We start from the raw sequence: 17,468 nt of genomic DNA, 5'->3' as shown, positions 1-17,468 counted from the left end.
AGCTGCTTCTAGAGCTTTTTACTCAGGAATGGTAAAACATTCTACAGAATAAATATAGCATTCTAGCTTGTACTATTGCAGCTAATCTATTGGTAATAAAATGCCTCTGTAGCTTTCCTTCTCTTTTAAAAGACAAATTCTTGATTGAAACCGTTATGTGTGCTTTTTATAGTTATATTTTTTCTGTTATTTTGTGCTTTTGTTGAATGTTATAATTATTGATGGGCGAATCTGACCCATTTTGCTTCACCGCAAATATGCAAAATGGTGCAAAATTCCCAAATGCATGGGAAAAGTCTATGGGCAACAATTTTTTTTATGACACCCATTGGAGTCTATGGAGTCGTTTTAGTGACGAAACCTGGCGAAAAATTTCGCTCATAACTAGTTATAATTATTATCATCATAATCAACCCAACAGGGTTTTAAGGGACCATATTGCACATATCCTGTTTGTTAAAGGACATTCATTTCATGAAAATTCAATATGATTTTGCAAAAATCTTTTTTCCAGACATTTTAAGTAGAGTTAAGTAAAATAATTGGAAGTTTCCAGTGCCAAGCAGACTGATTAGCTGTCTAATATTTCAATTTGAAGAAAGTGTTGAAGCACTATGTTTATGACTGAGAGGTTACTGGCACCTTATTTAAATTTTAGTAAAGATTAGAATGAAGGTGATGTGTCATATGTTATTTTATGAGGTAAAAAAAAAGATATACAGAATTTGGAAGGAATGGCAGGGCTGAGAATTCTTTTGGAAGTGTTATATATATATGAGGTTTTTTTTATTGATAAATAAGGGCAAATTATGGATTCTAGTCTGGTTGGATTTTTTTCAGAAAAAAATCTCGAAAATTCGGATTTTGATAAATAACCTCCTTAGATTTTGGTGTAATTTTTCAGAAACTCTGAAAACCTGAAAAAGTTGCTATTTATTAGCCCCCAAAGCTGTTCCAAGTCTGGATATATATAAATACTCCATCTAAAACCTGCCGAATTCATGTAAAAGTCATTGGCAAATGTCTCCATAACCATTTGAAGATGTTTTAACCCTCAAAAATTGTTCTCGCAGTTTAATGCTGGTTTTTCCGTGAAAACTCAAATTTTTCATGGTTTTGGAGCATCAAACTAGAAAAATTCGAGTTTTTCGTGCAATATTACAAAAAACAAGTTTCACTGAGTCATGTGAGCCAAAAATAGCAGTTGGAGCAGTTAGAAGGAGGGGCAGCATGACCCAGGCCCAACCCTGAAAGGGAGCCCAATAAGTTCAGGGTTAATCAGGAGGGGGCTATAGTTATAGGGTTGAAGCTTTGGCCATTATGATCGAACATGATATTTTCACATAATTTTAATTGTGTCAGGTCTGAGTGAGATTTCAGTGGGTGGTACCTGGGTTATGTGACCTAAATTGCATTACTAAGCACTGATTTTAACTAATGACACCTGATAAGCACCATTTATAAGGATATAATTTACTCATGGCTATTGTGTATTATAAAACTATTACACCTTTTTCATCCATGATTTTAATAATTAATTGATCAGGAGAGAAAATATCATGAAAGATAAACTTGTGCAGAAAAGATTCTCTACATACAGAGTCATGTGTGTACAGTACAATGAAAAAGAGATCATGAAAACCATTGCTTGATGCTAGTAGCCTGTTTTAAATAAAGTCCTCTTGTATTTAGGAAGGCAGATGCATGAAAAATCAATTGCTCGTTAGGAGTTACCTGAACCATTCTAATGGAAATCTGTCTAGAGAATCCATGTGCCACTCATTTACAGCTAGAGATCCGCATGAGAAGGGTCCCTGCTTGTAAATATGGCTCGTGTTATTGCACCAACAATTTCCTCTGAAACTGAATGGAGATGGATCAATAGATAAAAAATATAATTAAATAAATATAACTGACGGGATGTAAGTAAAGAACTAAGGCTCAATAATTCAACACTTTCTTAAGTTAACCAATGCGTCAGTGCATGAACCCTGCTCTGACAAGGAATTCCACAATGTATTTTCTCTCAGCATACATGGTTCTTATATATTTCCTCATATCACAGCAACCTTGAAAACCTTTCACATCGATAGGGAAAAGAAAATTAAAAAAAAAAAAACCACATATAATAAGTGTTTAACTTTTATAGGTATGGTTGACTCACTTCTAACCTTAGCTATTACTAAGTTAAAACAAAATGGTATACAGGTTTTAATGTTCATTTGGAAGGCTACTTGTCAGTGGGATTTGCAATATCCTTTTGCCAGATTACCATCAATGTGTAACAGAGCATGGAAGGTAAAGAATTAAATGCGGTTAGAAGAATGTATTTACCCTTGCTTAAAGGGTATAGCCATAAGGCCTACAGTTACATATTTAATAATGTTTTCTTTTACTGATACTCTCATTGATTTTTTTTTTCATTAAAAATCTCACTAAATTATTTACTTTTACTGGCTATAAAATATTAAATAATCCTTGCATACATTCTGAAATATTTCAGAATAAAGGGCAATTCTGATATATATATAATGTACACTGAATATTTGATGAAGGATACTGGAGGATTCAGGACTGGAACTAGGTGCAGGCAGAATAGGCACCTGCCTAGGGTGCATTGGTAGTGGGGTGCTGGGCAGGTACCTATTAAAGGGTCTTCTGCTTACCCCTAGTCTGAGTTTGCTCCCCTCTGCCACTCTCCCCCTCCTCTCTGTTACCCTCCTTCACCTCTGTTGCTCTACCCTCCCTCCCCTGCACTCTGGGTTGCCTAGGGCACCATGTCGACTTGGCCTGGCCCTGTAATCAAACTAGGGCACCCGTTTATTAACATCAAATTTCAATTTTTTCAAATCTCTAAAAAATGTTAATTTCTCTATATTTAATAAAAGTTTGCGATTTATTAAGTGTAAAAACCACAAAAACCTCTGATGCAAAAATTTGGCAAGTAAAAGTTGTTGAGGTCCTATAGAAGTCAAAGGCAGCTTTACTGATCTTATTGGAACACTTTCAGTATGGATTTATAGGGGCAAATTTACTATAGAGCAAAGTGGCTAAGGCTAGCGAAAATTCACCAGCGTGACATCGTTTCGTTACTTTGCCGATTTACTAATAGGTGCTGGCGTAAATTCGCTAGCGTAATGGACCTACTCTAGTGCTACTTCACACCCTTACACCAGGCGAAGTAGCGGTATGGCGAAGGGACGTAACTGCGTTAATTCACTAACTTGCGGATTTTACTGAACGTTACCTCTTGCACCAGACTTGCCTTCGCCACCTCAGACCAGGCGATAGAGTGCAATAGAGTATATAGGATTTGCTTCAAAAAAAGTTGAAATTTTTTCTAAGTCCCAAAAAACGCTGCCGTCTTTTACTTTTTTAAGGGTGATAGGCTGAAAAAGATAGTAAATTTTTTTTGGGGGGGTAAACTCCTTCCCCCCTACATTTCCTAACATATGGCACATAAACTATACAGTGGGCTCATGTGTAGGGCAAAATAACAACTCTATTTTATGTTATGAAGCTTTCCTAGTCTTGTGTAGTGTAATGTATTTGCTGCTACATATTAGGCATCGCTAGCGTAACGAATTAATGGTAGCGCAACTTCGCTACCTTTCGCCTCCACAACTTCGGATTTTAGTGAATTAGCGGTGCACTGGCAAAGTGCGGTGAAGTCAACGCTGGCACAACTTCGAAGGTAAGTAAATTTGCCCCATAGAGTTTTTTTTGGCTAGGAATTGTCTGGAACTTTGTTAGAGGTTTTAGAGGTATTTGCATTTTTTTAGAGCATAGCTCAGTGCTTTTTTCATTCATGCTTTTTAAATTCAGATCTTTTAATAAAACACATGATATTCATGGTTTTAGGAATGTGAGTTTAGTTGTAGTTTCAAAAAACTCGAAAACCGCTCAAATGGGAATAGTGATAAATACCCCTAAACGTGTTAAACTTGGAAAAATCACAGCAAATTGCTTAAAAATGGCATTTAATTTTAATTCATCCAGTTTCACAATCTATATAGGACCATTAAGTCTGCTAATAGTCTAAATCAGTTCTGAAGTAGTCCCATATGAATGAATGGAGAATGCTACCACTGAGCTGGAAACATGATTTAATGGAATAGCAAGGCCACATAATAGATATGCCTCTGTTGCTCTAAACAATAGTGGACGACAAGCATTACAACATTCCGGAGGACGCTTTACAGTCCATTACATTACAGTTCATAACATGGAATTCATAATGGATTCATTGTCACATATGATTATTTTTCTTAAGGTTCCTCTTCTGTATAATATAAGATTCATTTCAGATTATCAAGTTATGTCACATATTTATCCATGTAGCACAAGATGATCTTGCAACACTTCCCTAACAGTATAAATTCCAGGAATGCAAGCTGGGATATAAGCTTAATAAAAGAAACACATTCTAATTATGGCAAAATGCTGTTTTACTGGAAACCTGAAAACCCTTCGACTTATTCACGATATGACAAAGGTCAAGATCTCTAAGTGCTAAGTTCAAAACATAATCACATGATAGCAAAGGCATCCCTCTGGCAACTCTGGACTTGCAAAGCTGCAAGTGGACAAATGTAGTAAAATCAGCACCAATACAAAGATTTATGGTTAAGAGCTCTTCTGAGAAAGATAATTTATCTTAAAATCAAATTCCATTTCATATTGCTTTGTATGACTTTTTGAAGATATTTGCCATTGACTAAAAGCTGTTTAAAGCCATAGAACCAACACATTGTACAGTACGCAATAAAAAAAGGAGTAACATGTTAACACCAAAAAATGAAAGTGTTTTAAATTAATTAAAATATAATGTACAGTACTGTTGTCCTGCACTTGTAAAAGTTCTGTGTTTGCTTCAGAAACTATACTTTCATTTATATAAACAAGCTTCCGTGTAGCCAAGGGGGGCGGCCATTCAAAGCTGAAAAAGGAGAAAAGGCTCAGGATATACAGCAGATAACAGATAAGCTCTGCAGTATACAATGGGTTCAGCAGTGGGTATCTATTATCTACTGTGGATACTGTGCTTGAATGGCTGCCCCCATGGCTACACAGAAGCTTGTTTACATTAAATATAGTAGTGTTTTTGTAGCAAACACAACAGTTTTACTAGTACAGGGCAACACTAGATGGCCAATTCATTAACTTCGAGTGAAGGATTCGAAGTAAAAAAACTTCGAATTTTGAAGTGTTTTTTTGGCTACTTTGACCATCGAATGGGCTACTTTGACCTTCGACTACGACTTCGAATCGAATGATTAGAACTAAAAATCGTTGGACTATTCGATCATTCAATAGTCGAAAGTACTGTCTCTTTAAGAAAAAACTTAGACCCCCTAGTTCACCACCCATAGGCTACCGAACCCAATGTTAGCCTATGGGGAAGGTCCCCATAGGCTTGGCTAAGTTTTTGGTCAAAGGATAATCCTTCGATCGTTGGATTGAAATCCTTGGAATCGTTCAAACGATTATTCCTTCGATCGTACGTTCGATCGTACGTTCCTTCAACTTCGATATTCGAAGACGAAGGATTTTCATTCCCAGTCGAATATCGAGGGTTAATTAACCCTCGATATTCGACCCTTGATGAATTTGCCCCTAAATAATTTATTCATTGATTAAAATGCTTTCATTTTTTATGTTACTGTGAAATTAAAACACCAGTGGGCAGATTTACTAAATTCTGAATAGAGGACGTTAGAAGGATTCCAAATTATTTAATTTGTTGTCCTGCCAGGGTCAAGGTTCAGTGATCAATGTCTCAGTTTGTCAGAATTAGTGATGAGCGAATAAATGCGCCGTACACTTCGTCGGTGAAAAATTCATAAAAATTGTCACACATCAAAATTATTCGGACGCCCATTGACCATTTTTTTCACTTATTGGGGTCTATGGATGTCTTTTTCATGACAAAACATGGCAAAAAATGTACAAATAACTGTATATTTTTATACTCGCTTTAGATTTAAAATAGTCTTTTTCTTCTGCAATTTTATAATATTGTCTCCAGTCAGCTTGATAGCTCACTACAACTGTGTATAAATGCTGAAACTGTCCCAAAGTTCTACTTTTCAACCAAAAAATGGATTGTGAAGTATCATTTTTTTCAAAAATCCCACAAGGATTTTTATTTTGTGTATCAGCAAGATTCTTATAATGTGCAAACAGTGCAGTTTGTCTGATATTCTATAATTTTGTTTTTGTTCTTGTCTTTTCAGATCTAGATGATCCCATTGTGACTGTGCATCAAAGTATTGGGGAAGCAAAAGAACAATTTTATTATGAAAGAACTGTTTTCTTACGATGTATTGCTAACTCCAACCCACCAGTTCGATACAGCTGGAAACGTGGTGAAGAGGTACTGCTTCAGGGATCTGATAAAGGAGTAGAAATTTATGAGCCATTCTTCACCCAGGTAGGAATTAAGGTATCGATAGTTCTTTTACCTATTGTGTTTGTTAAGCCTTAATTTCTGTATTCTTGCTCTTATCTTCATATAGAGGGGGAGTCAGTAGTTGATGGAAGCCCATGTTTGTTGCAATACTGATGTTTGCAGTAATATGTGTTGAAAGATCCTTAGCAGCAATAAAAACTAAGGTATAACAAATGAATCAAATGAATATGATGAAAAGAGAACAAACAAAATAATAGTACATTGTAAACTGGGAACAGACTACCAGAGTTGAAAGAAAAGCTTTTCCCTTTTACTGAAGTATAAACAGTAAAAAGGCCATTGGAGAAACTAAAATCTATGTGTTCCATTACATGATAACAGTCCTCTCAAAGAACAGTTTGTATATACAATTAGATATAAATAATTGCTTACTTTTTTAAAGAACTGTGGATTTACAAATAAAAAGTTTATTTTATTATTGTTAGTGGTAGTATTAATTAATAATCAGGGTCGGAATGGGCAGGCGAGACACAGAGAAAAACCTGATGGGCCCCCACTCTTGTGGGCCCCACCGGCCCAGATCCGCATCCTGTGGTTCCTCTTCCTGCCATGAACAACCTGAAGAGGGGCCCGAGGCCTGAAGAACATATTGTGCATGCACACTTCCGCATACACGCAGTCACACAGAGCGCGTGCACTTCATCGCACAGGCGCAGTGTGTCCTGAGATTGGTAGCCCCGGTGGGCCTCGGGCCCCCCAGTCCGACCCTGTTAAGAATAATAAGAACCACCTTTGTTTGTGCTTTTGTAATGACTGAAGGACACAGAGAATTTGATATGATAACAGTCCTCTCAAAGAACAGTTTGTATATACAATTAGATGTAAATAATTTCTTAGTGGATTTACCGAAAAAAAGTTTATTATAATTATTATTAGTAGTAGTAGGATTAATAATAATAATAAGAAGAAGAAGAAGAAGAAGAAGAAGAACCACCTATGCTTGTGCTTTTGAAATGACTGAAGAACACACAGAATTTTTGGTGAGGCCAAGGGCCATAACATCATGATGTATATGCAAAACAAAAAATAATTTTACTTTATATTAGTATAACATTGACCATATTACTAATGTTTGGTTCAAGAATTAAATTAGCAGAAGAAACAAATATGCTGCAAAATTACATTGTTTACATTCGGGATTGTCTGGTTACTCAATTAAATACAGTAGCTGGTTAGAAACATCCCCTTATTTCTGACATGAGCAATTAGGAATTGTTTTCATCACTCAGGAGTAGAGTTCTGCAGAGTCCTTGTTTACTGAATTTTTGGAGACCCCTGGTAAAGGGTATAGTTCCTTTTCCTTGTATGCAAAATGTTTGTTGTGCTCCCTCCTCACCTTATTACCAATAATTTAGTCAGTGGAAAATGGAATACAATATCATAAAAACCAGAAGTGGAAAAAAGACTTGTATTACTTTTCTGTATATTAATATCACCACAGCATTGTCATTTTGTTAGTCAGTATTTGTCTGCTAGCTAAATACATAAGAGATACTGCTGGCAAACATTTCAGTTACTGGAATCTCAGTTATGAGTGGAGTGCTAGAAAGATACATTATCCATTTTATTTTGTGTGTGGTTATGTAAAAAACTCATGTATGTTATCAGATATTGACTATGTACACAAAGTAGGGGCAGATTTATCAAACATTTGGTTTTTTTCTTGAGAAAAACATTTTTCCCGATCAAAATATAAATGGGATTCATTGTATTTCAGACTGCATTTTGTTTGTGTGAGATTGTGTTTAATATGCAATGCATACAATACTAGAATAATATCTATTAGTGATGAGCGAAATTGACTCATTTTGCTTTGCTGAAAACTTCCCAAAATATTGGAAAAATTAAGGTCACATAATTTCATCAAAATGTAACCAAAAGCATACAAAACAACCCTCAATTTTGTGGTATCCAAACAAACAGTAAAGTCTACCACAGATTCACCAAATTTTTGGTGAAGCACCAATTTTAGAGTAAATCTGCATCAGGTGAAAAAACCTGTTCATCTCTATTACCTATCTCTCTATGAAGCTGTTTTACTTTCTGTAGTTTTACCAGTTTTTAGGCCTCTGTGTAACATGTCACAGGTTTTGTAAAAAAGGTGATGCCCTGAAGTCCTCTTCAACTATTGCTAGATAGAAATTTAAATCATTGAACTGAATTGTTCAAAGTTTATTTTCATTTGATGAAATAATAGGACCTCTCTTGGGACATATTACAATTAAAATAGGAGAGAAATGGACAAAATCAAGTAAATGCCAAGTTTACTTAAAAGTATCCATAAGAGTTTACTTCTTCATCTGCACTACTTCAGTGATTCAGAAGTACTACAAATTTCCTTTCCTCAGAAGAACTTTCTGCAACCTTGAAACATATTGCTAATAGTTTGATGTATCTGTTTTTAAAAAACATTTCTTAAACCAGGAATTGCTCAGTTTAGCAGCACTAACCAGGGATCATAGAATTAACATTTCCAATTAACTTGAGACTAATGCCTTTGTTTCAGACACTTTAGGGCCACCCATGGGTGTTGTTTAATGTCTGCTTCTGGTCTAGCAAAATAAGAATTTCCTTCTTAAATGCCTGGAGGCAGTGAATGTAGACTCCCAAAGCACATAGATGTAAGAAAATAATTTCCCCTGTTTCTATTAAATGTAGATTTTTCAACACCACAATTAAACTAGCAGAATAACTCCTTTACAGAGCAGCAGCTTATGTGTAAATGAAATTTTGATCAGGTAAAGTCAAAAGTAAAGCAATTTACATGAAAATCACATATATTCTGTTATGTTTTTATGTACTTAATATCATATACAGTTCATGTATATAAAGTTAACATAAAGAAACCTCTAAATGTAGAATGTTTCTACTTACATTTATATAAACCTTGCATCAAAACACTGCTTTGTGTTTTACAGACACTGTCCAATTCTATTTATTCTATTTTATGCTTATTATGCCCTTTGCGCCTTTATACATTTTGGTTAAAGAAAACTTGTGAACTTGGCTGAAATGGTTAAATGACATGTGGTAAAAAAATCACAAGAAATACAATACTAATGGACCAATTTCCTTTGGATCTATAGGTAAATTGGTGGCAGAAGAAACGAGTTTGCTCCTGAACTGTTTTCTGCAGTCAGTTTACTTGAAGATGATGCTCAAGGGATCAACAGTCCCTAGGTGTTAGGCAGGAAAAGGAATCTTTTCACCACTCAAATCCTTAGGGCAATTGCTTCACATGCTATTTCCAACTTGACATGCAGGTAGAAAAAACACTGTGAATGCTACTATATTTCCGAGTGATGACTGTCTAGCCCATACACTAGTAGGACAATCCTAAGCATTTCTTCTGCTGAGCTGAAAAGCACACAGCTGCAACAGCCTGGAAACCACCCCTTGAGATATTTCATTTTAGAAGTAACTTGAGACATGTAAGAGGATTACAATGACTGAAAAACATCAGTACTAAAATGTAATTAAGTAAATTTGACTGCAACATATGGAGCATAAAGATAAATTATTTAGATGATAAAATAGAATCTTGAATGCTCCTCACATGAATTTGATTCTATGGGACAACGATTTGTTGTCAATAAATGTCCGATTTTAATCAGAAGGTTCATTTGGCCATATAAACATGTGAAAGGAATACTTTTATGTCAAGTGTAATTCTTGAATGTGAGAGGTCCTCCTCTCCCCTTTTAGCTTCTTAGTATATTGTTGAATTACTGTTAATCAATATTTAATGATAACACATCCTATAAAAAAAGAAAATTAAATGATAATAGGATACAATAAACTAATAGTCAAGATTTATCACAGAGAAAGAAAATGTGAAAAGTCACCATAAAAGGCTCTGCAAGTAAAAGCAACTGAGTTTTTATAGAAGTGAAAGAGAATTATCTCTAACAGCTTTATTTGTTTATTTCCCAGTTTATTTAACCATTCCAGGTTTTCAGCCTCATTGAAAATGAATGGATGACTGTGATTTTGTGTTTTTTTCCATGAAAAATGTATAACAATTTTTTAAAAGTGACTATTCTGTAATTAAAAATTACAGTATTCTCCCTCTTGTGTCCTGGATTCTAGAAAACATCTTTCCTGTTCTAGCAAAATGATGTCTACTCAGAACATCCAACTGTCAAATAAAGTTCAGTAAATGGTTCAGTAAAGGATTCTGTAGAAGACAGATTAGATGAGGTAGTGGGAAAGGAAAATGGGGAAGGAGATTTATTTGGGGGAACTGTTAAGGAAAGAGAGGACCACATATCATATGTTCAGTATGGTACCAGAATTAAATGTATGTTTGCAAATTCAAGGAGTCTGACTGGTAACATGGGAGAGCTGAGGTGCTGGTGCTGGATGGAAAATATCATGTGATTGGTGTGACTGAAACATGGCTGAATGAGTCTCATGACTGGACAGTTAATATCAGAGGCTATACTTTGTTTTGGAGGGACAGAGGCAATAGAAAATAAGGAGGGGTATGTCTGTTTGTTAGTAAGGATTTAAAAGGTAATATAAAGGAGGAGTTGGGGTTCGAAAATGAGAGGAGGGAAGTCTTATGCTCTTCACTGATTATAAAGAGACCAGCAAATTAATTGTAGGAGATGCTATAACCCCCCTAATGTAAGTGAAGAGGAGGAGGCTAAGCTCCAATTGCAAAAAGAAAAGGCTGCTAGTTTTGGGAAAGTAATGATAATGGGCAATTTTAATTACCCAGATATCTACTGGAGCAACAGTCCTGCCAGGTCAGTTAATGGGAACACATTTATAAACCTGCTGCAAGACAATTTTATGACATAAGTTGTTGAGGAGCCAACAATAAAAAATGCTATATTGGATCTAGTGATCTCTAATAACCCAGAACGTATAGCAAATGTGCAAGTAATTGAACCCTTGGTAATAGTAACCATAATTTGATATAATTTAATGTCTGGTGGAAAAAAAATTATACACTGGGCAACAAAAACCATGAATTTCAGGAAAGCTAATTTTAGTGCCTTGAGGGCTGCCCTTCAGAGCATAGATTGAGACATTATGTTTTTAGCTAAAAACACAGAACAGAAATGGTTGACATTTAAAATGATATTAAATCATTACTGTTCTCAATTTATTCCCTAAGGATTAAATATAAAAGCTCTAAGAATCACCTTATGTGGATTTATATAGAAGGAAAGAAATTAATAGGAAAAAAGAGAAATGCATTTAAAAACTACAAGTCTGTTGTAGTTGTTGTTTAATGAATATAAACACTATAATAAATGTTGTAAAACAGCAATCCGGAAGGAAAAGTTAGGAAATGAGGAGCACATTGCGGCTGAGGCTAAGACTAACCCCCAACATTTGTTTTAAGTATATTAATAGTAAAAAAGATGCGGGTTGAGAGTGTTGCTCCTTTAAATAATGGTAGCGGTATGGTAACAGTAAATACAACAGAGGAGTCAGAGTTTCCAGGCTCATTTCATAGCTGCACTGTTGGCTAAACTTAATCTAGTCAGTAGCTGACTCAGGATATTATTAATAAAGCTTTAATAAAAATTAATGTAAACAAGACACCAAGGCCAGATGCCATGCACCCCTAGGTTCTAAAAGAACATAGTTCTGTTTTAGACTGGCCCCCGGATTTTCTCAGATTCAATTTCATCTGGTTTGGTACCTATGGATTGGAGAAAAGCTGGTCTTTCCAATATTTCAAAAGGGATTACTGGCAATTATAGGTCAGTAAGTCTGTGGTGGGAAAATGTTGTCCTAGTGAATGGCAATAACAATCAGCATGGCTTTATGAAGGATAGGTTATGTCAGGCAAATTTGATAGCGTTTTATGATGAGGTAAGTAAGATGCTAGACGGTAGGGGAGCATTCTATTTGGATCTATTTCGATTTTGTCAAAGCATTTGATACCGTGCCCAACAAACGACTGCTTTCTAAAAATTGGGCTTAATGTTGTTTGCACATGGATAGGAAACTGGCTACAGGATCGGGTCAGAGTGTGGTTGTTAATAGTACATTCTATGCTTGGAGTAAGGTTCTTAGTGGGGTCCCTCAGGGGTTTGGGGTTTGCATTCTAAGGATCAGTGTTTGCAGATGACACAAAACTATCCAGCCCAATAAATTCCATCCATTATGCGGCATCCTTGCAACAGGATCTTGAGCTGCTAAGTGGCAAATGATATTCAATGTTGATAAATATAAAGTCATGCACCTGGGATGCAAAAATAGCCAAGCCACTTATACCCTTAATAGGACTGCACTAGGCAAATTCATAATAGAAAAGGACCTTAGAGTCATTATAGCTATTAAACTTGGCTGTAGCAAGCAATGCCAGTCAGCAGCATCAAGGGCAAATAAGGGCTTGAGTTGTATTAAAAGTGGCATTGATTAACAAGAGGAGGAGGTCATTCTTCCCCTGTATAGAGCACTGGTAAGGCCCCATCTAGAATGTGCTATACAGTTTTGGTCTCCAGTGACCAATAACAGGACATTATTGAATTAAAGAAGGTACAGAGAAGGGCAATTAAGCTGGTAAAAGGAATGGAAAATCTTAGCTATGAGTAGTGATGGGGGAATTTATTCGCCAGGCTCAAATTCGCAAATTTTTCGCCGGTGACGAAAAAAAAAACAGGACGCTGGCGCCCCGAAAACGGGCACTGGTGTAAAAAAACGGGCAAATTTTTCGGCGAAGCGAAACGGCGCAAATTCGCCCATCACTAGCTATGAGGATGGGGTTGTTCACACTGTAGAAGAGTTGCTTAAGGGTTGATATGATAACTATGTATAAATATATAAGGGGATCATAAAAAAATCTCTCTAATGCTTTATTTACCAGTAGTTCTTTCCAGCTGACGTGAGGTCACCTATTCCTATTAGAAGAAAGGAGGATCCGCTTAAATACTATGAAGGGGTTTTTTACAGTAAGAACTGTGAAAATGTGGAATTCTCTCCCTGAATCAGTCATAAAGATTGATACATTAGATGGCTTTAAGAAGGGGTTGGATGGCTTTTTAGCAAGTGAGAGAATACAGAGTTATGAAAGATAGCTCATAGTACAAGTTGATCCAGGGACTAGTCTGATTGCTATTTTGGAGTCAAGAAGGAATTTTTCCCCCTCTGAGGCAAATAGGAGAGGCTTCAAATGGGGGTCTTTTTGCCTTCCACTGGATCAACTAGCAGCTAGGCAGGTTAAAATAGAGTTAAAAGGTTGAACTTGATGAATGTGTGTTGAATTTTTGGAGATTTATTTAAGTCCGGTAGTCTAAAAACTCTGAATCTGAAACCCCGGCATCTAAAAGCTCTCGAGGTCCTGTATAAGTCAATGGGGAAGGTTCTAGTGTCCCTACCGATATCCATATCTGAGTTTGTGGTTTCTGTGCAAAAAAACTCAGAAAACATGAAAATCGTAGTTTTTGAGCAAAACTCAGAATAATTCTGAGTTTTTGGGGAAAGCTCAGAAGTTTGCCTGACCCTATTTTTTCAGGTTTTTTTCTTCATAAATAAGGTTCATTCAGGCAATCAGAGTTGCTCGGATTTCTAACTTAGAAATATTGAGATAAATTCAGATAAGTAACCCCCTTTGTGTGTTGTGTGTTGAGAGCAGATATTGCGGACTTTACAGGGGCACCAACAGTTAAAATGTCATACAATTTGAGTAACTATTGAAAGAAAGTTTGTTAAAATGCAGAAGCAAACGAATGGGGAAAATGAAAGAAACATCCTTTTGCCATTTTATAAAAATTTACTTGAAGCAGAACACAAAATAATTAAATGAAAGGTCCTGTGTTCTTTCATTTTTAGATTCCACTTACTTTTGAGAATGTACTTATACATTCTTATTTAGCTCTTTTATTACTGTCATTTGGGTTTCTCGTCTTGGATTCAGTTCTTATATGCTGAAATAAAATGTGTTGTTAAGCAATGCAAAACCCTTGACAGTAAATAATCAACGGGGGCTTTGCAAGAGTAAGGTATTGTATCATGCACCTCCTAGAGACAGCTTGTAAATAGTCTGCATTATGTAAACTCAGGCAACACGATACAGAATGCAACAAAGAAAAACGAAAAATAAAGAATCGTATCTATATATTTTATAAATTGTATTAAATAGGAACAATTTGTGTTTTATAAATAATTTGCAATCCAAATATTTACTTTACAGTAAGTTAAATGAAGTCCATTGACAATTCTAGGTGAGAAAGCAGAACATTTTTTTCCACAAAGATTTCTATCATAAATGTTAAAGATAGACCTGGTGGGAAAATGCCGTCATCATCTGTGATAGCAGTAATTGACTTTAAATCCAATTCAATTAAACCTCACTGATAGATTGTGCCTATTTGTTAATGCCAGATTTTAACACTTCCTTTACAAATCCTTTATAGCAGTAAGTAGAGGTGGCATAGGCAGTAAAGACAGGTGAGTCAAAAAAGAACAGCAAGGAGTACAGAAGAACTATAGCAGATGGTATGTCTACTTTCATTCTGTAGTATTTCTTTTTATTTTAAACATGTCTAGACAATAATCACGTCCACTCTTCAGAGTATCTCTGGAGACTTTCCATTACAAAGTAACCTAAAATACCTGCAACAAAAAAGTAAATAATCTAATTTAAAGTACAGTTATAAATAACGCAGTCTTGACTGCAGATTTAAGAAATTATTTTTTGAGTTCCCAAAGATTCTTCATTGTAACACTTAACTGCCGTGTCTTCTGAGGCTCAAGGGTAGACTTTGCATAGGAAATAGCACTATTTATATATTTTTGTTTCAGTGGCAAATTGGAAAGAATAATAGAATAATGTAATACATTAAGCAATGTGTAAAAATGGAGCAAAAGTTTTGAAATGTGTAATGCTTAATTTGAAAGGTTTTTATCTTATATTGCCATTCATTCCTGTTTGCCTAAGGAATAATTCATTTAAAACATTTGCTTTGTTTAAAATATGAAATCCAAAGTTAAAAGCACTTTAAAAAGAAAAAGTTAGCTATAGTAGATAACCACAAATTATGGTTCTATTTAAAGTTAATTTGTTAAAAAAAGAGTAAAATTAATGTACAAAATATATTGGAAAAATTACTGTTTTCAGCATCCCTGCTTCATAACAAGAAACACAAGGCATATGGCCCAGAGAAACACATTGCCAAAATATGTTTTGTTGATTAAACAGTTTTCCAAAATTGTCAGAAATCTGCCATTCTGATGGTTGACCTATAATTACACACAATAAATTATTCAGAATCAGTTTCAAATTCCACAAAATTCAGCATTCTACAGCATCCAACTCATTTTATTAGGCTATGGCCAAAACAAATTCTCTAACGCAAGAATGAAATTGCCCAAAATCCACTAACTTGTGCATTTTACTGAACGTTACCTCTTGCGCCAGACTTACCTTCGCCAGCTCAGACCAGGCGAAGTGCAATAGAGTAGAAAGGTCTTGCTTAAAAACAAGTTGAAATTTTTTCTAAATCTCAAAAAACGCTGGCGTCTTTTACTTTTTTAAGGGTGAAAAAGATAGAAATTTTTTTTGGGGGTACCCTCCTTCCCCCCCTACATTTGCTAACATATGGCACCTAAACTATACAGTGGGCAGTGTCCCCGTGCAGTGTGTTCTGGCCGACACCGGAGGTTGCCAGAAGGTGTCACTGCTGCGTAACTGTTTTGACCCCGATAATAAAGATATTTATGAGAGATACTGCCCAGTTGGATGGGCTTTGCTGTGCTCACACTGTTTATGGTGTTGGTAGCGTGCCCTAAAGATTCAAGCTTTGTGTGCTTGGCTGAAGAATGTCATCACTGTGGATGCCTATTCCAGCTCTGTGTGAGCCCCGGTGAGTGCCTGTGGGAGGGTAGGGAAAGGATCCAGCGTGTATTCCTGTTAAAGATACATGTGTTGTCCAGCCAGAGAGGTATTTGGGCAGGTAGAGATACCTGGGAAAGTTTTAGAGCTCTTTGCGGAAAAAGGGACCAATGCATAAGCCTCCTATAGAGCACTTAGTACATGCAATCATGTATACAACATTGGATGATGCCCAAAAATAGTAGTCCCAAATGGTGTAGACTTTTTGTATATTTGGTCTTGCAACTTAATCTTTGCACAATATGTATTTGCATGTTTCATGCTTTAGTTGTTTTATGAAGAGTGCTTCTAACAATAAGTTTCATGGGCTGCAGATCTCTGGCTATTTTTCTAATAATGTTCATTTGTGGATTGTAGGTAGTTACGATAAGTAGCCTGCTGTTTTCTGTATTTTGTTTTATTCCAACAGTGTGTCTCTGGGTATTTAAGTTGCTCTGTGGATTTGATCATCAATAACCTACAGATGGCATCCCTCACTCAAAAAAGTTTTCTGTAAGGAATGGAGATGTTTATTTCTGTCATCAAGGTTTGAGCAAATCCGGTTGTATCTCAGAGCCTGGCTAAAAACAGTAGATTTTTTTATGTTATGAGGAAGAAAACAGTCCCACCTAAGATATGCAGGACAGCCTGTTGGTTTTTGGTATAGGGATGTTTGTATGGTTCAATTTTTTTACATAGATAGTGGTATTCAGGAAGTTAATGTATGAATAAGAATGGTTAAGGGTAAAGATGTTAGTGGTGTGGAATTGGTTAAATCTTTGGTGGAATGTCAATTTTTTCCTTTTTGCTGTCCATATGATACGTACGCAATATATATATATATATATATATATATATATATATATATATATATATATATATACATATATATATACTGTATACTGTAACTAGGTTGAGTCCTCTAACTGGGCCAAAAACAGACAGTAATTTTGTTGCCTGTTTTTGCTCCATAATTCTAGCATTAACAAAAACTTTAGATATTCTACTTTTGTAATTATTTTATATCCGAGGCCTCTGGGCTTGCACCTCTTTTTTATTCCCTTGATTCCTGCATTGGATTAATCTAAAATTGTAAATGAACAAATATTGTGGGAAAACCAAATTTTTCCTTTGAGATTCTACAAATTCATCCTCCCGCAG

At 35.6% G+C, this 17,468-nt stretch overlaps 1 protein-coding gene across 2 annotated transcripts in view; it reads left to right on the top strand.

Annotated features, from left to right (window-relative positions):
• Positions 1-17,468, top strand: part of mdga2.S (MAM domain containing glycosylphosphatidylinositol anchor 2 S homeolog) — a 326,548-nt gene that overhangs the window by 177,376 nt on the left and 131,704 nt on the right. The window contains exon 4 of one of the 2 annotated variants that reach the window (XM_041574780.1): positions 6,237-6,433. In XM_041574780.1, coding sequence (XP_041430714.1) covers positions 6,237-6,433 — 197 coding nt within the window. Of the gene's footprint in view, positions 1-6,236; positions 6,446-17,468 lie in introns of both variants that reach the window. The other variant, XM_041574779.1, reaches the window with a different exon arrangement.

This window comes from Xenopus laevis, chromosome 8S, assembly GCF_017654675.1.
Source record: "Xenopus laevis strain J_2021 chromosome 8S, Xenopus_laevis_v10.1, whole genome shotgun sequence".
Classification (NCBI taxonomy): domain Eukaryota; kingdom Metazoa; phylum Chordata; class Amphibia; order Anura; family Pipidae; genus Xenopus; species Xenopus laevis.
Note: the sequence above shows the minus strand (reverse complement) of the source record. Positions and strands in the feature narration are given on the sequence as shown.